This window comes from Suillus bovinus (assembly GCF_016758785.1).
Source record: "Suillus bovinus strain UH-Sbo-P2 chromosome Unknown EDB93scaffold_11, whole genome shotgun sequence".
Lineage (NCBI taxonomy): Eukaryota > Fungi > Basidiomycota > Agaricomycetes > Boletales > Suillaceae > Suillus > Suillus bovinus.
This window is the reverse complement of record NW_024542067.1, coordinates 1-22,791: the sequence shown is the minus strand read 5'-3', so window position 1 is coordinate 22,791 and position 22,791 is coordinate 1. Positions and strand designations below refer to the sequence as shown.

Sequence of the window (22,791 nt, the reverse complement as noted above, 5' to 3'; positions counted from 1 at the left end):
TGTAACATTACTAAACATGGCTAAAGTTGCACTCGTTTTCATCCGACCTTAGCTCAGTTGGAAGAGCGCGAGACTGTAATGGGAAAAATGTCATCTTGAGGTCGCCTGTTCGAACCAGGCAGGTCGGATTCGTTTTTTCTGGTAGATCTACACCCTTTTTTGCTGCAGGTTTGTTGCCATTCTAAAATTTTGACGCTATAGTATTTCCCATATACATGCTTTGATCCACGCTAATATTAATTCCTGTCAAGTATGCAAGGTGGCTTCAAGGGCCTTTGTAGCTTCAGTCATGACATATAACGACTCGTTATACTCGGAAAAGCAGATATGTATATGTATCCCTTTAAAACCCGCTGAAAAACTGAGCGTCCTTAATAGTATCAGCTATCTGCACCATGCCACATACGAGACAATATAAACTATGACCTACACTGTGAGGGCGGGCGGGCCCGCCCGCCCGACTGGCACCAGACCTAGTACTACGGCAGCTAGGTTCTGCGGCCTCTGTCCAATAGTAACGGAGGAGAGACTCGACTTCTTTTGCACTAATGGATCAACAGCCTGGGCGCCACTCTTTACCTGCAGGCTACAGCAGTCTTAGTGACTTGCGGCCCTTCGAAGTAGAAATCCGAGTGGGTGAATAGAACGGCCACATCAGGCTCGGTGCTAGGCTTGGCACTACCCTGTATTTGCTGCATGTTGGCTGCATGTACTACTTGTTCACATCATCAGAGTTGGGTGTTGGCGGCCTGCATGTGGTCTCCCAACTGAGTTTAATTTATCGATGATATTCTCTTTCAAACTTCGCAGACCCCGGCGGCCCGCCCAAGCGACACCTCAGAAACACGGGGTGCATCCAAAGTATGTCAGATGATATGCAATTCGTCGATTATGTTTTCCACAGCACCTCGCAATGCGCGGTCATTCCCACAAACCCAGACCTTGAAAAACTTCAGAGGAATGGCTTTATGTACACTATCATTTGGAGTGTTACAACGAATATCACATTAATCATGATCATTCGCCAGGATGACGTCTAGCTCGCAGTCATAACGCATTTTTTTAATGGAAACGCAGTAGCTTTTCGGACATTGTTCCCTGAAACGCTAAGACAAGAAGAAATCATCATCGGCGGTGCAGCAGGAGCAAAGAGAAAAGGGCCGGGCCATGTTGGCCGTACGCTAGTTGCAACAACGAACGAACAGATACAGGATGATGACATCGATCCGGAGCTCAGACAGCTGGTCATACCAGCCTTTCGATGACCACTCCTGATGCTCCTCATCTTTGTAATGGTAATGATAGCCATTGTGAAAGAATATCTATCTTTTCGCATGATGTCCCTGTCACCTGGGAAGGAGAGAAAAGCGATTGGGAGCTTATTCTCAATAGGATCGAGAAGCTCATATAATTCGGTTCTAAAACCAAACCATGGTACCTCTTCCTGCACGGTGCTGTACAGCCTGTACTGTCAGCTCCTCAAAGCCTTTCGTGGTAACAACAGTAAGAAGACCTGCGGAAAAACATGGCCGTCTGGTTGAATGACGGCCTTCATGGTGTTTGATGAGAAAGGCCAGTGGACTGTCCTTCCTTTCAATACATCTTCCCTGTCAGTGTTTCTGCAGCCGGATAAACTTCTTGACGTGCCAAAGATAGTGAATTGGATCTCTGCGGCGTTGTGTATCCTTTCTTTGATGGTGATGGGACTCCTGCTATGTGAATCTAACTTGATTGACGCATCAAGTTAAGAGGGCTTTTCTAGAGATTAGAGGTAGAGCGGGATAGAAACGATCTAACAGGTAAGAATAAGTCTCAGTTTCTGGAAAGAACTCTTATTGACGAAGCGTGTACCTAACAGGTAAGAATAACTACGCTGAGTCAGTTAGGTGTAACAATAACGATAAAGGTATAGACTCACGTCTCAGTTTCTGGAAAGAACTGAGACGCTCGTAACGTTTGGGCGCTGGTATTAATACGGTAAGCGCTCTCGATTATTTTGAAGGTGAAAATTTACTTTGGACCATTTCGGTCCCGACGTCAACAGGTACTCCCTGTTCCTTCCGTTCCCGACCTCCCTCGACCAATGACTTGCGCTCGTACCTGCTCCTTGTCATTTCCTACTCGTCATCTCGTGCCTGTCCATCGGGTCTCTCGGTCTTCTTCGACTCTGGCGCTTCGGATGCCAACAGCTTTCCCTCCAGTATTTGCGCAATAAGTGCGTGGTACAGTGAATTCTGTAGTACTGCAACACAATATACAGCATCGTGTAGAGATATTACGCGTGATCATGATACTCATGCCCCAGTTGAGCAACAAATTCAAATTCTTGCGGATTCAAAGGTGAAGCTTGTACTCTGTTGGACAGGTGTACGGCATTTTTCAACGAGTCCGTCTGTCTAGAGGAGCTGTTAATTTCAGCTGTAAACATCGCAGTTAGAAACACGGTTCCAAATCCAAGTAGCGCAGGAAGGCATTCTTGTGCGCCACCGCGACATGCATGTGGGGGCGCTCAATAATACGTCTGTCGACGATGAGAACATTCCAGTGTTTTCCGCTTTCCGGTGCGTCCGATGCCTGTTTGCTGTGCTTTCCGATGACATCGACAAGATCATAATCCGGGAGGAGTCCGTGGCGTGAGCCGTTCGTCGTCTTTTTCTTCTTCACGCAAGCTTCTTTGTGACAGGCACGTAGTGTCAGGCCATGTGTACAACCGCTCAATCTCTTCTGGACTTGGCTGCCGAAGAATAAGGATGCTGACGAACCCAGCGGCCGTCCATCCTGCTGTGAATGGTATCTTGCAGGTCCATTTTTGTGCTCATGTTTCGGTAAGCTCCCCAGAAGTATTCGGACAAACCGCTCTACATATGACGTCTTCATACGCATTGGGCAGTATCAGATGATTCAGATCGAAGAGTTGGCGGTTGTCACTGAAAGCCGGATATGTGATGGATTGCGGACAATGAAGTGCCCAACTTAAACAGACTCGACACGAGGAAGGCACGGTAGATTGGGGCCAGGTCCGTTTTAGCAGCATCACGTCTTCCCGTAATGATTCACGAAGTTGCTTAAGTGGTTGTTCCTGAAGTAGGTTCAGCCTGGTTCAGCGCCACGACAATCATGAAATCCATACTTGTCGGCTATGTACCATAATACCATGGTCCTTCACGAGGCTGGGAATCATCCCTGGGACACAAAAGTGAGTTTCTTCGCTAGAATACCGGTTTGCTGATGTATCTATACTTAAACAAGCACGCAAGTGCGCGGGAACGGGGGTTGTGCTCGTGAAGCAGGAACCGCAAGGATTAAAGGCACTGTGAAACAGAAGTTTCGGTATCACTACGCCCAGGAATGGCAATAGGAACGATTACCCTCGATCCCCTGGTGAGCGGCGGCGCTTCACTCGGCAACTAATATTTTCTTCCCTTTGTCGATCTTCACCCATATCAGAAACGTCTCACGAGCTAGTGGGAATGATGTGTTTTCTAGACTCCAAAAAACTAAAGTAACTCGACTTACGCTTCAATTTAGTCGGCTTTGACAGTCTGATATCGTCGACCAATTCTTTTGGTTGGCGGGAGTCATCATGAACTTGCGCGGAGTGTCCTGAAAAAAGGTATCGCGAGCGGTGGACCCCATTTTAAATCATAGATATGTGCGTGCGCAAATCCTTCGAGTGCTTCGCCATTCATTTTCCTGAGTTTAACGACGTCTTTTATGATGAAACTCACTTCAAGAGTAATGCTCCAGTGACGGTAGGCACAATATTGATGAATATCTATCTTTCTGCGAATGCGTCAAGAAGTTATGTGGGCATGGTACAGATTTCCCTGGAAGTAACGTCTATCCCAAGTAGGTTGAGGCGACATCTCGGCGGAGTACGGCAGCACATGCTCTCGAAGCTGTGATCCCGAAGATGCGAGAATAAAAACGAAAGCGCCATGTAGACATTTTACCCGTATTTAGCGGATTACACAGTGCTTCTTGAGCCGATGGCCAACGTCAGTTTTTAGGGCCCTTTCCGCTATCAAGGGGCATGGTTGGATGTGACAGTAAGCTTCGAGAGGAAATGGGGGACACGGGCAGCACACATACAATGGATTGTGTAAAATGGGTCCGATGTATGCGGAGTGATGACCACTGAAATCAAACTTCACGGAGCTGTGAAGGCGAAATTTAAGAGGGAAATGTATCACTTCAGTCATGTCCTGGGGTAACATTTGATAGTCTGGCTCCTCGAAATTTTAGACATACCTCTATATAAATTTCACAGTCGAAAAGGAGCTCATTGTACTTGAAGTCGTTCACCTTCCACCTTCAGCGAGAACTTTTGTTGAGCACAATTGCGCAACCGACTTCTTTGAAAGCCTGTGCTCTCGGAGCCTTCCAGGTGAGAGATAGCACATATGATCTGTTCAAATTTGGAACATGAGTCATCCAATCAGCAGCACATGAGTCATGAGTCAGTAATGGACGCAGCAGTGAGTAAGTAAGTAGTGTCAATGGACACCACATTTTCCGAGCTTTAGATCCTAACACAAACAAACAACACACTCGGAATGAGAGTTTGCAAATTACCATCGATACTGTCCGCAGATCCACCGAGGGAATATTCTTTGCTAAATAGTGAATAAGTATGCCCCATGTAAGTCATACTTTACAATTGGGGTTGAATTGTACGATGTCTAATTGGCATAATGGGCAGGTCTACTGCTTCATTCAACCACGACAGCCGAGCTCCATTAATGTTGTTGATTCTATCATTGATGCAATGTGGCCTCGCAATGCGTATCATATTACCTTCCGGGCTTCCCGGGGATCTTCAGAACGTTGTCTGAATTCGATACAACGGACCCCTACGTACTACGTCTCCGAGCGAAATGTCGACCGTCATCAAGTAATATTGACGACAAGTATTCATCAATCTAGTTGGTCAACTCGTAAGGATCCTCCTTTACAGGTAATGCGCACCTATATTTCTCCCACACTTCTTACACGCGTCGCCCATTTTTGACAGCGGCCGGTATACTGCAACAGTCAAAGCATCATTGCTTGAAAGGCTACGCTTTCGGGAGCGAACTGTATTGTATTCCCGAGCAGTGACGCCGTCATCGTCAACTTCTTGCCGCTGTACCTGTGAACCTCGGAAACGCCTCATAGAATCTTTGTGCTGGTCACCCCGCTATTGGTTGATTTTCATGACCGGCGTATTTGACACCTGAAGGGAATGCGGCTTCATCACTTCTTCATCTGCGTGGCAGTTTTTGTATCAGGCACACTTTAAAGCTTCAATGCCTACTCCGATTTGTCTTCTGTGCCTTTGCTGCACGTGGCCATGGTGAGCGCAGTTCGAAGGAGGCGTAGTCACTGCTCCATGTCCTCTCCTATATATTCTGTCTCGTCAATGTTCCGTAAGACTCACGAACACCCATGGATGCCTATTATTCTCGCACACAGCCTACGAGGTCGCTGGTGAGTTACTATGACAATGGTCTCCGTACTAGGTTTCAACTTAAATGCTAGAATATAACTCGTGCCACAGCCATGCCTGCATACCGCGAGCACTGTATTCGGTGCCATAAAGACTTCTCAGCCAATTACCCCTCGGCTTGCATCGTACCCCACGTGTTTGACTCCCGCTGTGACCCACTTCGTCTTCACAGTGGAGAATTTCAATGGATGTCTGAATGTTGCGGAGGCTACGGTACCGTGACGGAGGAAGAACCAGGAAGTGGCATCTTCCGCATGATGGAACTCACTGCCTGTTATCGTGGCCCGCATACGACGTACAAGGACGTTGTTCGACTCCAGTACAATGGTGTGAGCATCCTCAGATGCAAACAAAACGGGTCAGGGAAATGCATTCGAAACTACTTGACGCAGAGAAATAGACCCGTTTTCGCCAAGGAGGTGGTGTATTGCGATGGTGACGAACAAGACCAACACCATGATGGATAGAGGCAGCTTGTGTAGCATTTAGCGACTGAACGGACTAGAGGACATATGACTTTCTTGACAACCAGCTTTTTGCCTCTGTACACACCCTCGGAACTTGCATTGCAGCCGATGATACGATAATCCATATATCATTACACGACATCAACTTGTTTTTCGTCCGCTATTAGATGCCCACCATTTTTGGCGCAACGTCTATTGCTCCACAACGTTGCGCAAACAAAAATTTAATTCTTTGACAGTTAAATAGCCTGATATAGAAAGTACAACACCTACTAGTTTCTTTTTCGAAACTCGACGTGTTGAGCCCAGCGGAGAGTTACCGCACAGAAAAGTGCTAGAGTTCCACCTGGATGGCCATAGTGCTGCCGGAGTCCGGTTCGGAACCTCGGTTCGAACCCGAACCGTTCCGGACCGAACCTATGGTCCAGGTTCGGGCTAGCCCCTGAACCGAACCTTCACATAGGTCCAAGGTTCGGCTGAAGCCGTTTAATCATGAACACGTTCGGACGCGTCCGAACGCATGCAAACCAAATTGCAGAGAGGATTCCTATGGGAGCTTCCATACCTGATTCACTCAATGCCATCATCACCGTCGAACAATCTCCTGGCAACAAATGATCTCCTGGTGACAATGGGCATTGTCAGCCCTGAATATATCAATCGCAGGAGATTCAAGAGCCTGAATGGCTTCTACTTTGTGGTGGCAACATTCCTCAGTAATGTTCTGGTAAGTCAGGCATCATTATTCATATTCTAATCTATCTAACTATGTCAAGAAAATATCCTTAGGAACCTCGTTCACATCTTTCAATGCTCAATGTCAGTCTACTGGTGATTGCATCGTTCCATGTGTGGAAGTGGTACATCCAAGGTGTGCTAGTATAATTCTATGTTACGGTTTGCGGCATAAATATAATATCTATGTTAGGTCCAATAGCCATCATTCCTGCTGCGCAAATGTTGTGTGCACTTGGGCCTGATGGTCAATTGAAGGACACTAAGGACATCAAGTGGTTTAACGATCCTGATGATGACTCCCCCATGCTCCCATCACCACCTCCTGCCACATCCAATGGCAAAGCTAACTTCATTTGTGTCCTATCGCTCGGGTCGAGCCATTAAACCGACGGAGAAGATTTGTGACACTATCAACAGTGCTCCAGCAAAGCAACCAGCACCAGCAGCTCCTGAGGGTCAGCCTGCACCCAAATAAATTCAAACCAGCTCCCATCTGAACTGTCATGATGATGAACAACCCCCTGCAGCAGAGGAACTTTTGGGCAAGGAAGAGGACAAAGAAGACAAAGAGGATGCTTATGAAAGGACAGAGGCATTGGGGGATGAGAACCGCGAGTATCGCAAGCAGACAAAGAAAGATGAGCGCAGCGTGGACTTGAAGACGATCTTCACACGAGAGAAGGGCCGCGTTAACCCTCACACCCAAGAATGCGAGGACGGTTGGTGGTGTGAGGTATGCAAGTAAGTTTCAATGCTAAACTAATCACGCTGATGAAACTAACATCAAGTCCAGAGGCAATGATGTACCAGCCAGCCAGTGCTTTTTCAAAGGTAGTATCTTGACCCACCACACCCACGTTGCTTGGAACCCAAAATGCCATTTCCCCCTTCACCGAGACCACTGCAAGGAATGAGGGATCGAGATGCATGATTATGCCACCCCTCTCAACTACAAATCAACTGACGGAGCTCAACAAACTTTAGATGGGTCTCTTGCACCTAAGGTTCCTGAGTTCCTGAGGTCCAGCCTGATGGATTACATTGTGGAGCTCATTGTCTCTGAAGATGAGGTGCGTGGTTGTGATCTTTTATTTCGTGTGATTGTGACTTAAGATACTTATACTAGGCATTCCAACTTGTCAACAAGGGACCATTTTGTCACCTCCTTCAGTACCTTTGTCCCTCCCTGTCAGATAAGAATATCCCCCATCACACAAAGACTTGCGATGAAATACTCGAATGGGCCAAGCTTGCTGTGCAACACATCAAAGAGAAGCTTAAGGACATTTGTTGGATATTTCGACGTAATCTGCAAGTCTCGTTAGTAATTCATTCTCTTATCTTGCTGCGCACACGTACTATAACATGCTTACTATTTACATCATCGCTAACACGGACTCGTATATAGTCCTCGCACCCGCGTTGTTCCACCTCAGTCTATTCCCATAAGACTGAGGTGAGATCCCTTCATTTGTCATTGTACTTAACACTCACTAACACTTACTGTAGCCTCTCGTTTGCCTTCGCAGGTACTTGCAATAATATGGATCTATTCCCATAAGACTGAGCCTCTCATTTGCCTTCGCAGCACACCATCTCTCATTACTCACTTCAGGTTATGAGCTCCGTCGTTCCTTCCAATCAAACCATGTCGACTTCAGGCATCTATGCGGTCCCGAAACTCACCGAGAAGAACTGGGTTGAATTCAAGATGAAAACCGTCATGTCATTGACAGCGCGCGGCTTGAACCGTCACCTTGATGGTACCGTCAAAGTCCCTCAGCCACTTCCTAGAACACTCAATGGCAAAAAGATCCTGCTTCACGATAAATCAACAGAGGCCACCAAAACCGACATCGAAACAAACCTAACCCTTCTCGACGCACATGCGCAGAAGGAAGCTCTTGCTATACAGCAACTCTGTGCGACTGTTCTGAATACTGTGATGATTCAGGTACAGAACAAACACTCCGTTTCTGCGATTTGGAGGGCCATTTGCCTCATCTATGAAGGCAAGAGTGACATGGTCCAAGTAGACACTCATGCTCGTTTGCAAAGTATGAAGTGCAACGAGAATGATGATGTCAAAGCGCACCTTACTTCAATGATGGTACTACACGAAGAACTCGCAGGCATGGGAGCACCTGTTGACGACCGAGACTTCACTGCAATGATCATTAATTCCCTTCCCAAATCCTTCCAAAATGTTATGCAATCCACGACAGTTGCCATTCGTGCTACTAGCCAGTCAGTCACCTCTGACAAAATCATTGCTGTTGCTTTTGAAGAAGTCGACCATCGTAATCTCGGAAAGTTGTCAGACAAAGATGACTCGGCACTTAACGTTTCGTCGAACAAGGGCCGTCGATGTGGGAAGAAGCCAAATGGAAGGTCGGACAAGAAGTGCTATAACTGCGGACAAATTGGCCATATGTCAGCTGACTGCTGGCGAAAAGGTGGTGGCAAGGAAGGTCAAGGTCCTAACCAGAAAAAGTCGGAGTCAGCAAATGTGGCTGCATCATCAGACACAGATTATGCATTTTTGACCTCTGATTGCATTGACGAAGCTAATGTACTTCGAGTTCCTGCCAAAAAGCGAGGTGCCATTGTTGATTCTGGCGCCACCTCCCATTTTTGTCCTGACCGCATGAAGTTCAAGACTTTTGCTACGATTGATCCGAAGCCTATTAATGTCCCTGACGGACGAACTCTTCATGCTGTTGGATGAGGAGATGTTGAATAGAGCTACCAAATGGTCAGGCACGTTCCCGAGTCACACTAAAGGACGTATTATACACACCAAACATAGCCTTTACCCTCATTTCCACAAGCCGAATTGTTCGCACGGGATTATCAATCCATATGGAGCTGGGATGGTGCAAAATCTGGTCACAGAAACCAAAGAAGCTCATTGCAAGGATTCCCAAGGTTGATGGCCTTTATCGGATTGCAGGATTGGAGCACGCAGCTGCAGTAGCCCCCGCAAAACCAAAAACAAAGATGTCGTTGACTCAACTCCATCAGTGCATGGGTCACATGTCGTTTGCAGCCACGAAGGCCATGATAACCAAGGGCATGGTTGAAGGTATCGAGATCACCTCATCTCCTGACTCTAACACATTCTGTGAGACATGTGTCAAAGCCAAAATCACACGGCAACCATTCCCTGACCAGTCAAATTCACGAGCCACCCAGTATGGTGAACGCATCCACACTGACGTGTGGGGTCCAGCTAAAGTTCAATCACTTGGCAAGAAGCATTATTATGTCACGTTCACGGATGACTATTCCCGTGAAACGACTGTTGTTTTCCTTCAGAAGAAGAGTGGAGTGTTCGGAGCACTCACTGAGCACATTGCATGCCTCGTAACCCAGCACAATGCCAAGGTCAAGTTCATTAGATCTGATCATGGCAGTGAATATTCCAGTGACGAGATGAAGAAATATCTATCGAAACACGGAATCCATCATGAATACACTGTCCACGACTCTCCTGAACAAAATGGCATTGCCAAGCGAGTTAATCAAACCATCGTCGAGCATGCTCGAGCTCTTCTTATTGGTGCAGACTTCCCTAAAGCTCTTTGGGCTGAGGCCGTAAATCATGCCGTCTACCTCAAAAATAGATCACCCACACGAGCTCTCACCAACAAAACACCATTCAAAGTTGTTCATGGCGAAAAACCTGACCTTTTGGGAATCTGGAGATTTGGTTGCACCATCTACATCAAGATCTTAGATGCGGGAAAGCTTGATGAATGTGCAAAAGCTGGGAAGTTCTTAGGGTATGACAGCGAGAGTAAAGGGTATTGAGTCTTCTGGCCTGACACCCGTCGAGTATCAGTTGAACGAGATGTGAGGTTTGCTCCTGATGAAGCTACTACTACAGGTGATGTGCAGTTCGAAGGGGAGAATGAGAGCATCGTCCTTCACAACACCTCAAAACCCACTAGTGAAGCACCAAAAACTCCTGCGACACCAACACCATCTTCCGTCACAACTAGCCAATCAACTCCACCAGCAACCGTCAATCATCAACCTCCTGCTTCACCTACAGCATCACTTCCCAAACCTGAACCAGCTGCCGAACCTTGCACAACTTGCCGTGTCCAGTTCCCTCCAGGCTACTATAGCCGAGATGTTTTCGATCGAGCCGAACAAATCAATGCAACATGGACGGAAGAATCACCAGACTTAGAAGATGAATTCCCGCACGACGAATTTGCTATGCTCATGCACTATGCTCTAGCATCTTCCCCTGGTGACAAACCAACCATCAGAGAAGCACTTCGTGGTCCAGATGCAGAAAAGTGGCAGAAAGCAATATATGATGAAATTGTCGCAATCGAGAAGCTCGACACCTGGGACCTCGTTGATCCACCTGCTGATGCAAACATAATCAACTCCCATTTCATTCTCAAAGCCAAGCAAGACAAAAACGGCGACATCACACAGTACAAGGCACACCTCGTCGCCAACGGCAACAGTCAATGAGAAGGCATTGACTACAACGAAACCTTTGCTGCCGTCGCGAAACTTCCTTCTGTCAGAGCCATTCTCACCAACGCCGCTAGCCAAGGATGGGAGATCCACCAAATTGATGTGAAAAACATGTACCTCAATGCTGAACTGACCGAGGACATCTATATGAGACCACCTCCTGGATATCTCAAGCCCGGTCAAGAAGGCAAGGTCTGCAAACTCAAGAAAAGTCTTTACGGACTCAAGCAGGCCGGCTTTGAATGGTACGAGACACTATGTGAATTTTTCTGCAAGATTGGGTTCACGCGATCAGCTGTCAACCATGCGGTCTTCTTCAAACATGATGAGAAGTCATCCACTGTTGTCTCTGTATTTACTTATTGAGGCAATAGAATGGTTGAAAGATGAGCTTAGGAAGAGGTTCGAGATTTCTGATCTTGGAGAAATCAAATGGTTGCTCAGTTTCGAAGTCAAGTATGACAAAACGGCGCGAACATTATCATTATCCCAATGTGCTTACATTGACACTCTCATTGATCGTTTTGGACTCCAACATGCCAACACCGTCTCCACACCTCTCGAACCTGGTATCACGCTCTCGACTGACCAGTCACCAACAACAGCACAGCATGCCAATGAGATGCAAAATGTCCCTTACCAAGAACTCATTGGGTCACTAGCATGGGCTGCACTCGGCTCATGCCCTGATATTGCATTTGCAACCTTGACTCTCGCTCAATTCACCCAAAACCCTGGCAGAACCCATTGGCAAGCTGCAAAACGTGTTTTGCGCTATCTCAAAGGCACATGAAACCTTCGTCTCAACCTCACGGATCCTAATGAAGGCATGTTGGCCTACACTGACGCTGATTGGGGCTTGCAACCTCATCACCATTTAATTTCGGGCCACGTCGTATCACTCGCGGGAATGCCAATAGCTTGGGGATTGAGGAAGCAGAACATTGTTGCATTGTCGTCAACGGAAGCTGAGTATGTTGCTGCGACGAACTCGCTAAAGGATGTCATTTGGCTTCGTAGCCTCATTGGTGAAATTCGCGCGGTGCGACAACCAAGGCACTATCACCCTCACCCAGAACAACAAATTCCATCTACACATGAAACACATTGATATCCGCTATCACTTTATTCGAGAAGCTGTCAGTGATGGAAAGGTTGTGCTTGTATACTGCCCAACAAGCGCAAATGTCGCGGACATTTTCACGAAGGCACTCACTCGTTTGAAGGTTCAGAAGTTTGTTGATATGCTTGGACTATGCTAGACTTGAAGGGGAGTGTTGGATATTTTGATGTAATCTGCAAGTCTCATTAGTAATTCATTCTCTTATCTTGCTGCGCACATGTACTATAACATGCTTACTATTTACATCATCGCTAACACTGGACTCGTATATAGTCCTCGCACCCGCGTTGTTCCACCTCAGTCTATTCCCATAAGACTGAGGTGAGATCCCTTCATTCGTCGTCAGTACTTAACACTCACTAACACTTACCGTAGCCTCTTGTTTGCCTTCGCAGGTACTTGCAATAATATGAGTCTATTCCCATAAGACTGAGCCTCTTGTTTGCCTTCGCAGCACACCGTCTCTCATTACTCGCTTCAACGTTGACAGCAAAATTTCCATTACCTTCAACTCCTGGACATCTGAACCTGGTGTCCCTTTCCATTTTCTCTTGGTCACTGCACACTATTGACTCCCCAGATGGTAAGCCTCAGGAGTGGGAGTTGAAGAGCGAGCAGCTCACATTCACCATCATCAATGGCAACCATAGCGGTAGAAATATCGGACAGATTTTAATTGAAACTATTGACAACTATGACTTTTGCACCAAAGTCAGATGGTTCATGGCCGACAATGCCACCAACAACAACACCATGATTCAGGCTGTCACATTCGCTATTGACCCTTCCAGTAAGGACTGGATTGCAGGCAAGCACCGTGTGTGGTAAGTAGTTTATTTAATATGTCATTATATATCTGCTAACATCTATTTAGTTGTATGGAGCATGCTCTACATCTGGCAGCAAAACACTTCATTGAAGATGTTGCCCCTACCCCTGCAAGTGTTCTCATCAGGAATGAGGCCAACGAAGATAACGACAATGAAGTGACTGACTTCAATGTTGCTGATACTGTGGGCAAAGTGCTTGCACTTGTTGTGCAGGTAAGTTTGTACCTTGGTTGATTAGCCTTGCTTTGACAAACTGTTTTTTTAGGTACGAAAATCCCCCCAAGCCCACACATTCTTCCACAAGTGTTGTGCTGAGGTCAATGAACCCAACCTCGAGCTTTTGAAATGGATTTGCACTCGATGGGCCTCACTTTTTGCCATGTTGGAGCGCACACTCAAGTTGCATAAAGTAAGTTGTTACTGCTACTTTCCCTACAATACTAACTCTGTTGGCAGGGGGTCAATAGGTTCATCCAGCTCACGGATGATAGTGACGAAGTCCCAAACTTGCAGGGCAAAACTTATGGAGCATTCAAGCTCTCAGCTGAAGAATGGAAGAAGCTGGAATTGATGCATGACATGCTCCAGGAGCTGGCAAACGCTCAACAGTCATTCTCTGCGACTCGTGAACCTACTGTATGGTGCGCAATTCCTGTGCTCGAATTTCTTCAACAAACATGGCAGAACATGGCCGGGTCTTTGAAGTTTGACAATTTTTCAACAGCCATCATCTCTGGCATCAACAATCTTCGCAAATGGTACCACAAAATTAATGAAACCGACATTTATTTTATTTGCCTTGGTATGTATTGTGTTTAATATAATGCCCTATCTAATGTACTACCTTGTATATAGCACTCGACCCCAACTACAAGGTTGCATATGCAAAGAGTAAGTGGGAGCCATGTGACTTTGATAAGGGTATGAGACGCCTGCAGAATGTTTTCGACACATACTATCATCATGGTTCCCTACCCAATGCAGAGCCTGTTGTTGCGGCTCCTTCCTCACTTGCACGCCAAGGCTCGTATGGCCACAGTTGGATGTGCGACACTGTCAAAGCTTGTGTTGTGGGTGATACTGCAAGCCAAAGGCCTCGTCAAGAACTCGAAGATTATTTGGCATCCCTGCTCAAGGATATTGAGAATATAGTGGCTTGGTGGGGTGTGAGTTAATTCTTTTTGAATCATTATTGCTTATTGACCTATATACTTTTAGCATCATTCTATTCAATATCCCACCATTTCTCACATCACAGAGGACTATCTAGCTATTCAAGGCTCTGCTGTGGCATCTGAATGAGCTTTTTCAAGCGGTGGCATTACTGGGACCACACGCCGCAATTGTTTGTTGCCAACAACGTTTGAGGCACTTCAGTTGTTGAAGAGCGGATATCACCAAGGCCATATATCTGCAACGGCTCAAGCAGAGTTTGCCGCTGCTTGTAAATACCCTGTTGTGGATATGGTATAGTTACTATACTCATTACGTTGGATTTTTCATGTATTTCTTGTGATTGTTTTGGAATTTATGCATAGCATTTGGATGTCTGAACATGTTCTGAACTCAAACTGAATGCTTGTGAACACGTTTGCAAGCATTCAGTCCAACGTTCGGCCTTGTTGCTTGAACCTGACCAATAGTCCGGTTTGGGGTTCACATTTAGAGGCCCAAGAACTGGACTGAACTGGACTCTGGCAGCACTAGATGGCCAGCCTGTTTTGGAAGGCTTATTAGGCCTGTAGTATTTCACTCAATTCGACACCACATGTGACATGTGACACAATATATCATTTCATCACTTCGACATTTAATAGTAGCACTCAGAGTAACTTTCATAACGCTTGGCTAAGTTCACAAAACTCAGGTAGAGTCGGACAAAACTCGGGTAGAGTCAGACAAAACTCAGGTAGAGTCAGACAAAACTCGGGTAAGGCTGAGAGAAATACATCTGAGTAATACTTGGCACACATCGGCACGATGTCAGGCTTTCAAATGACACTTAGGATTTTTGAAGAATGCATCATATATTGGTAGAGTAAAATATGAAACTGTATCATGTAATGGGTAGCTATATAGTAGATCCCTCAATGAAATATAACTGATGAAAATCAATAAAATTTTATCAGAAAAAAAGACAAAGTCCCTGTGATATGGCAAGTGCCAGAGGAAACTGAGTGCTGGGGGGAGGGGAGAGGAGGCTAAGCACCAGAAGAGGATGATGAAGGACCCTGACAAAGCTAGGATATACAATCCCTGTGCAGTGAAGATATTGCAGGGAATGGTGGCAAAAAAGCAGGCAAGATCATGCCAAGGTATCGAACATTCCATTATAGAAAGTGTCTCTGTGTGTTTTGTGATGGTAGCCAAGAAGGTGAGCATGACTGAGAGGTTGAGAGAGGTGCAATATAAGTGGTGGGGGATGCACAATATAAGTGGCGGGGAGGGTAGGATGAGGATATAAGCAGCGGGGAAATTTCAAGTCCAAGCCAGATGTGGAAGGTGTACTTAGAGATGCAGCCATGGGAGACGACAGCAGGATACATGATAGAGGCAGTGGAGTTGCCTTTGGGACCAAACATTGAGGGGATGTGCATAGGGGCAGGGACTGCAGGGTGCGAGTGCCAAGAGAACAGGCAGGATGCTCCACTGTAAGAATGTAGAAAAATGATAAAAAAAATTAGAACATACCTTGAGTTCCAGTGTCACCAGCATTGGTCCTTTCTTGTGGCCCAAGCCCAAAGGGTTGGGTTGGCCCATGGCTTGAAACCAGGCTGGAACATCTCTAGCTAGAATAGAACTAGAAGAGTAAAAGTTAGTGAATGAGCCTGAAGGAATGAGAAACTTACTTTGTGTGCATGGCCATGGGCCTAGGGCGCAAAGTTCACCTGAGTGCTAAGGTGCAGATAATGACAACAACAACAACGACACCAACGAGATGAGACATTGGAATATGCTGAAAATTGAAACTCCGCCACAAATCATGTCACATATGCAACAAAGACAGGAGGTTTTGATCCCCTGAGCCCCACCATGCCCCATCCATCCAGGCATGCACAAATTCTGCATGACATTGACCAGACTGCACTTGCTGTAGCTATGTTGCAGTACTAACATGCCATAGATGATGATGAGTCTATGAACTCTGACTCAGACTCAAGCATTGCATCTTTAGACCTCACCCGTAACTCAGACCTTGGTATTTTCATGAACATTGTGATCACTCCTCCTTCACCTCTTTCTCCTGTCTTGTCCACCTATACTGGGTCTTCTGACTCCGACTTATCTGATGACCATGATCATCTTACTGCCCATTAAGATTGTGTTCAAGATGCCATTGCAACTTTGTGGGATGAGGTTGAGAAGGCTGCTGATTTTCTGACCAGCTCAGCTCCAACCAAGTTGTTGATGCGCCTGCACTGCAGGATGAACTGGCTTGGGACAGCTGTATAGCCAGACATTTTTGAGTCTTCAGGACTCATTGTCTACGAAGTCGAATGCTTCCCTTTCAAGAACAAGCATTTGTGATGCGTGAAGGATGTGGATTGATTGCCGATGGCCAAGCCTGAAACTATCAACCACTCGAGGATCCGCTGCGACTGCACTAGTCTCTTGGGTGTGCCGGTCACTGGTAGTCCTCATCGAAGACTGTGATCTTTGTTTTTCGAAATGAGGAGAAGCTAGGCTGAAATGTGCAAGAACGGGAAACAAGGAGGAGACAATCTGTCCTGTCCGAGGAACCATGAAGCAAGTACTCTAGGCGCAGTACTCCATAGGCCCAATGAACCCATCCCATGAGCCCCGCAACTTCATCTTCTTGTTCATTTTGGTGAACATTGCCCTCACTTATTCCACCATAAATTACATGTCAATCCAGAAATATTTGATGACATTCTGGATCAAATCTCTGACCACCCCATTTTCATAACAATTCAAACAACCTCCAGCTTCCTGTCTCCATTCAACTCACAATTTTTCTTAACCATGCTGGCCACTATGGTAATTCCATCACTCTCGAGGATGCAGCTCAATGGGTGGGTGTCAGTGTTGGTTCAATTGTTAATTGCACTAATTGTGTAATGGTTGCATTGCTTGATCAGCATGATGCATTCATAGGCTTCCCTTCACCTGACTCACAAGACTTTGAGTGTACTCAAAGGTATACTGCATGGGTAACCACCTGCCCTGAGTGGTAAAATGGTACATTAGCTGTTGATGGGACAACAATTGATCTGTATGCAACACCTGGTTTTTATCACCAGGTTTTTTATGATAGGAAATCAAAATATTCCCTTGGCTGTCAAGTAAGTTTACTTTATTTTATTTTCCTGTGGTTAGAAATTAAAATAAATTCCAGGCAGTTATTATGCCCCACAATCTTCTGATTGTCCACTATTCTCTTGGTCATCCTGGAAGTGTCCATGATGCATATGCCTTTAGGTCCACTCATCTCTATCATGAACATGACACACTTCTTCCAGCTGGTCACTGGATTTGGGTAGACAGTGCTTATCCACTGAACACCTGGTGTATTCCCCCTTTTAAGAAACCCCGCAATGGACAACTGACAACTAATCAGAGGACCTTCAATTTTTACCTTTCATCTGTATATTTTTTATCTCCTATTTTTCCTTATTTAAATTATATAGGTCTGTGTCCGTGTTGAACATGCATTTGCTGCATTGAAAGGGCAGTTTCAATCTCTCAAGGACCTTCAACAGAACATCAATTCAGCAGATGACCTTCGAGCTGCTGTCCATTGGATCCAGTATTGTCTCATACTTCACAACATGATCATTCAGTTTGAAGAACAACGTGGTCTTAAAGAGGACAAGGGCACAATGGATTGGGCCCATGAAGAGGGAAATAATATTCCTATAGGGGAAGGTGAGGGGCCTGATGGCAATGAGCAAATTGGTGATAGATTGTATGAGGGAACTCCAGGTCATGCTCTTTGTGAAAGGTTGATAGATGAACTTTTTGATAGTTCACACTCAAGGGCACAACGTAGGCAAGGATAGCAATCTTAGTTTAGAACATGTTGTAGGATTGGGAAAAAAATAGTTCATATATTCAAAGCACATTCAACATGCTATAGGATTGCAAAACAAACAGTCCATTTATTCAAAACATATCACCATACCATAAGGGCTTCACAAGAGAACATAGAGAGCATAGAGGTACACAAACATAGCGCAAATGATGCATGATAAGTAGGTAACAACAGATAGAAGTACAAGCACTACACAACATGCAAACCATCAAGACCCTTGAGTGTTAGTGAGATGGCAATATTCAATTTTGAGATGGAGGGCAGCTGCCTCCTCAGCATGTGCATGTGCTACTGAGTCATGCATCCTCATCTCAGCTTCATGCAGACAGATATCTACTTCCTTCACCTGTTGCGCATGTTCATACGCATGTTCCTCGCTGAGGAAACAATGTTCTTCCAACTGATGAGTGAAATTATATTTGGCCATGTAGTGTTCATTCTTGAGCTCCTCATGAGTGATTCTGTCTGACTGTGCAGTCTCAATCCCATCTTTCAGCACCTCCACTTGGCTTTGGAGGTCTGAGCACTGCTTCTTCCCTTGCCAGCCTTTGCCCTTTGAGGAGGATGGGATGGCCTGCGACATTTGAGATGTTGACATGGGGGAAGATGTTGTTGATAAAGGTTTGGATTACAAGGAGCCTGAGGAGCCACTGGAGCTGTGTTTGATCGACCCTGAGCTTGTGCGTCTCCCCACAAAAGATGAGTGACTGTTGTAGTGATTGTTTGAGACTTGGCGGCAAGCATGAATTTTGATCAAGGTGGGGGAGATGGGGATGATGGAGGGAGTGGGCATTTCGAGGGAGCTCAGGACCTAGGTGGACTATTAAGGATGGTGACATCAGGGTCATCCCATCCATAATCCATTGCATGATTGCCGTTGTCTTGAAGACCTCTGTCATCATCATTTTGGATGGGGGACATATTAGAGGGAGTGCGGTAATGGTAGGGCTGCGCTCTGATGTGCTGCTGAAATACGGGAGAGGGATCAGGACCAGATAACTGACCGTAAGGGCACTGAGCACCAGCAAAATGGCCAGCACCCTCATATGGAGGGTGCACCGAATGGCCAGCACCCTCGTATGGAGGGTGGACTGAATAATCAGCACCCTCATGTAGAGGGCGCGCTGAATGGGTGGCACACTCATATGGAGGGCATGCTGAATGTCTGGGGTCCTCATATGCAGCGCCTGCCAAATGGCCGGTGCCTTTATGTGTGATGCTGGAGGAAGCAGGGTATGGTTGAGGAGGTTGAAGAAGGTATGGTTGAGGAGCAGGGTGTGGTTGAGGAGCAGGGTGAGACTGAGGTTGAGCACCAGGGGCCCCATATTGGGCACTACCGGAATGCAGGCCCTGCGAGTAAGACCGTCCTGCTGTGTGCGAGGTCTGGAAGTAATTTGCAGCATAGTCAACTCCCAGATGGGACAACACTGTCTTCAGAGACAGTGCTGGGTTCGAGCCTAGGATGGCGGCAAAGTCCTCGTACCAAGGGAAGTCTTTGACAATTTGTGCTATGAGTTTTGTTAGTTATTAAGCTACGTGAAAATTTAAAAACAAATGCACCGTACAAATTCTGAGCAGATGTCTCATCCTCTGGCATAAAGCCAGCACCCATTGCATGTAATTTATTGTAGCCTTCACAATATCTTTTCCTAAGGCTATAACAAATATGAGTTAGTATGAGAGATTCTGGGGGTGGCTTGCTTACTTGTTGATATGATAATTTGTTGAATCACGAAACTTATCAGGCACTTTTGCATAATGCGCTGCATGCTCTGGATCGTTCTCAAAGACATGTCCTGCGATAACAGCACATACAGATAGTTTGTCTTTGCCAGAGGGCCGATTGCCATCGGTATTCGTTTGCTTCCCATCTGAGTAGAACAGCATGTGGCAGTCAGCTGGGTGGGAGCACAGATGGTTGACCACTCTCTGGGTGTGGGAGAGATCAGCTTGCCACTGAATCACAAGTTTGGGATTGGCATCTAAGTTAGCACTTTGTACTCCTCGACCCCTACTGCCCCTTCCACAAGTAACAGGTCCTTGAGTTGGTTCCATACTGTTGAAGCACTTGAAAGAGAGGTTCTGCAGACCCTTGAGGCGTGCAGAGTGGCAAGGTTGTGGTGGTCAAACGACAGGCATGTTTTTGGAACTCCGACATCATGCCAAGGTCTGCCGCATGTCGAAATGGCGAGTTTTGTTTAACTCTACCCAAGTTTTGTGAACTTAGCCGAGCATTACTGAGCATTACAAAAGTTACTCTGAGTGCTACTATTTAAGTATGCAACATGTAACAGCACTGAATTTTCGACAGCATCAAGAATTCGACAGGCCAGGTTGACTATGAACACTGGACCATCTGATTGAAATACTCTCTGAACTAATTTGTAATACTCTACAAGGTGATTTTCTATGCATACAATATGATTAATGCACCTTGAGTGAAAAAATTTGGTTTGAGTCACAATATTAACATTCAACAAACCCAGGTGTGACCCATGACATGCTACTAATTTCAACCATGGCGTGTGACATGTGACTGTCGAATCGGGTGAAATAATACAGTCTACAGGCAACTACTGACATTAAAATATGTAATTCTATCTACACCTTCGGAAAGATAACTTTTGTCTTGAAAAGATTACAAATGGGCTATGGTAGAGTAGTATAGTAAGTCTATCAGAACACTTTTTTTACAAAAGTCAAGTTTCATAATTTTCATCAGCCAAAAGTGAACTTCGAGTGGAGCTTGTCGGAGTTTTCTATTTGGGTATGCGGCATCTGACAGCCAACTCTGTGATCACTCGAGAATGCCCAAACTCATTATTAATGTAGGACTGCACTGACAATGTGATTTGTACTTCTTAACAGCAAATTCAGCTTGACAGGCATCAAGAACTTTCCTAAGACACTGTGAAAGAACTATGAAGCTGGTTGAATTCCACACCTGATATATCTCCAAGATTTTTGATAAAAGGCACAATCAAGAAGCTCTGGTACAATACGCTTCATGGTGAAGAATGTTCTATCAGCTGTGTTGGGATATTCAAGTGAACATACTCATGCCTGCTGCATGTAGTACACGAGATAGGTAGCTTATATACTTACTTAGATCATAGTCTACTTTGTGTATGGAATTTGTATCAACTGTTGACAGGAATCCATTCTGATACTCATTGTCTTGTACTTCTCACAAGCTGCTGTAATGATGGTCATGGCGCTGGGCTCAAAACCAGGGTTTGTTATACTCACACCAACATCTGAAAGATACCTGCACATGTCTGAGCCACTCTGCATCAGCCAAGTGCACTTCATGTGCACTTGTCCATCCTGTGTCCTGTCCTTCCAAACTAGCCCCACTAGGTGCATAGTTACTTGCTTTCACATTTTCTAACATTTGGACCATGTCCACAGTGCCTCATGTTTTATTACCTGGATTCTCAGATCCAAAATATCACTACTATCTTTGCTTATAGTATTCCGGATTTCCATGTACTTATTTAAATACTCTGTAGTGACTCATAGTAGATCATCATTCAGTAGAGGGGAGTTGTTCTCTGAAACTGTGGATCACTCAGAATATTCTTGTAGTTCTTAGTTGACATTGTGAAATATTGTCATTCATTTACTGTCACAATCTGCCATTTGTTATACTCAGTGATACTGCTCGCAATCCGACACTCATTTCATAGTTTCTGACCTAGCTTTGTGAAGTCTAAAAGTCTGAAATCTCGGACATTGTACTTTGGCATTGGACATTGATCTACCTAAATATTGTTGTCTAGGTAGTACCATTTCTGCTGAGCCCAGCAGAGATTTACTTTCTACAACACACTGTGGAAACCTGTGAGAATTTGATCAGTTACATCACTGTAATCTCTATAGTTGCTTCATCATCCAACTTGCTCTCATTATTTGATACCTCAGCTATATTACCATCTAATATGAGCTGAATGACAATGTGTCACAAGTACCCTTAACAAACCATTATTCTTTCTTGAATCTTCCTAAGCGCCAATACACAGCGCCTAAGTCAAACCCTAACCCTATAGTAAAAGTGTCTACCACTTCCGAGATTCCCTTAGCGCCCACAACATGTGTCTTTGATGTGACTGATGAAGAAGACGAGTTCTTTGATTGTGAATAGATTAGATAAGATACAATAAGATAAGATAGGATCATGTGATACTTCTTTAATATTCTATGATGTTCTATGGTACAATTCCCTTTTCCTTGTTATGATTGGCTAGTAGTTGTATCTCAGTTTCAATCTCAGTTTCAATAGTTGTATATAGGTAGCACGTCTTGGTCGATAGTTCCTTAGTTCAAACCTCTTGTATCTACATCATTGTAGCAATCCAAGATGTCCTTGCTTATTCCTCTTGTTGTGATAACCTTAGTCCGAGTCCTAGTCTCTGCCCAGCATTAATTCATTATTAAGTTGTGACATTAGGTTTGAACTATAGGAGACTCCAACTCTCGCATACCGCTCGCATCTACCATCTCTCTCTAGGTGATTTGTTGAGCAGCTCGCCAACAAACCTCCTAGAAAGCCATTACACATTTTCTTTGCCCGGTCTAAACAACCGCAACCA

The 22,791-nt window shown here is 45.4% G+C and overlaps 4 protein-coding genes and 1 non-coding gene across 5 annotated transcripts; 4 read left to right on the top strand and 1 right to left on the bottom strand.

The window, feature by feature from the left end:
- The first annotated feature begins 42 nt into the window (after window positions 1-42).
- On the top strand, window positions 43-128 carry EDB93DRAFT_t39. The gene has a single exon. It is a non-coding gene; the product is annotated as a tRNA-Tyr (tRNA).
- A 5,112-nt stretch (window positions 129-5,240) lies between these two features.
- Window positions 5,241-6,192, top strand: EDB93DRAFT_89223 (uncharacterized protein). The gene is made up of 2 exons (XM_041457842.1): window positions 5,241-5,469; window positions 5,521-6,192. Exons 1-2 carry the CDS (start codon window positions 5,428-5,430, stop codon window positions 5,953-5,955), a joined length of 477 nt encoding a protein of 158 aa, XP_041310322.1. The 5' UTR covers window positions 5,241-5,427; the 3' UTR covers window positions 5,956-6,192.
- Window positions 6,193-8,341: 2,149 nt separating this feature from the next.
- On the top strand, window positions 8,342-8,701 carry EDB93DRAFT_1080289 (uncharacterized protein; the record flags this gene model as incomplete). Its single annotated transcript, XM_041445523.1, has 1 exon — window positions 8,342-8,701. A coding segment is annotated over one exon (360 nt), but the record flags the coding sequence as incomplete, so codon positions are not given.
- Window positions 8,702-17,130: 8,429 nt separating this feature from the next.
- Window positions 17,131-18,167, top strand: EDB93DRAFT_1101766 (uncharacterized protein; the record flags this gene model as incomplete). The annotated part of the gene is made up of 5 exons (XM_041447130.1): window positions 17,131-17,180; window positions 17,306-17,338; window positions 17,409-17,450; window positions 17,628-17,673; window positions 17,796-18,167. 5 exons carry the CDS (start codon window positions 17,131-17,133, stop codon window positions 18,165-18,167), a joined length of 543 nt encoding a protein of 180 aa, XP_041310320.1.
- A 240-nt stretch (window positions 18,168-18,407) lies between these two features.
- On the bottom strand, window positions 18,408-20,086 carry EDB93DRAFT_1101765 (uncharacterized protein; the record flags this gene model as incomplete). Its single annotated transcript, XM_041447129.1, has 5 exons — window positions 18,408-18,773; window positions 18,796-18,928; window positions 19,011-19,707; window positions 19,760-19,854; window positions 19,905-20,086. The coding sequence occupies 5 exons, from the start codon at window positions 20,084-20,086 to the stop codon at window positions 18,408-18,410; spliced, it is 1,473 nt and encodes a 490-aa protein (XP_041310319.1).
- Between the last annotated feature and the right edge of the window lie 2,705 nt (window positions 20,087-22,791).

Coding starts and splice junctions, on each gene's coding strand:
- EDB93DRAFT_89223 (XM_041457842.1), top strand. CDS start 5,428: ATGGATGCCTATTATTCTCGCACACAGCCTACGAGGTCGCTG. Junction 5,470..5,520: donor CACAGCCTACGAGGTCGCTG/GTGAGTTACTAT, acceptor CTTAAATGCTAG/AATATAACTCGTGCCACAGC.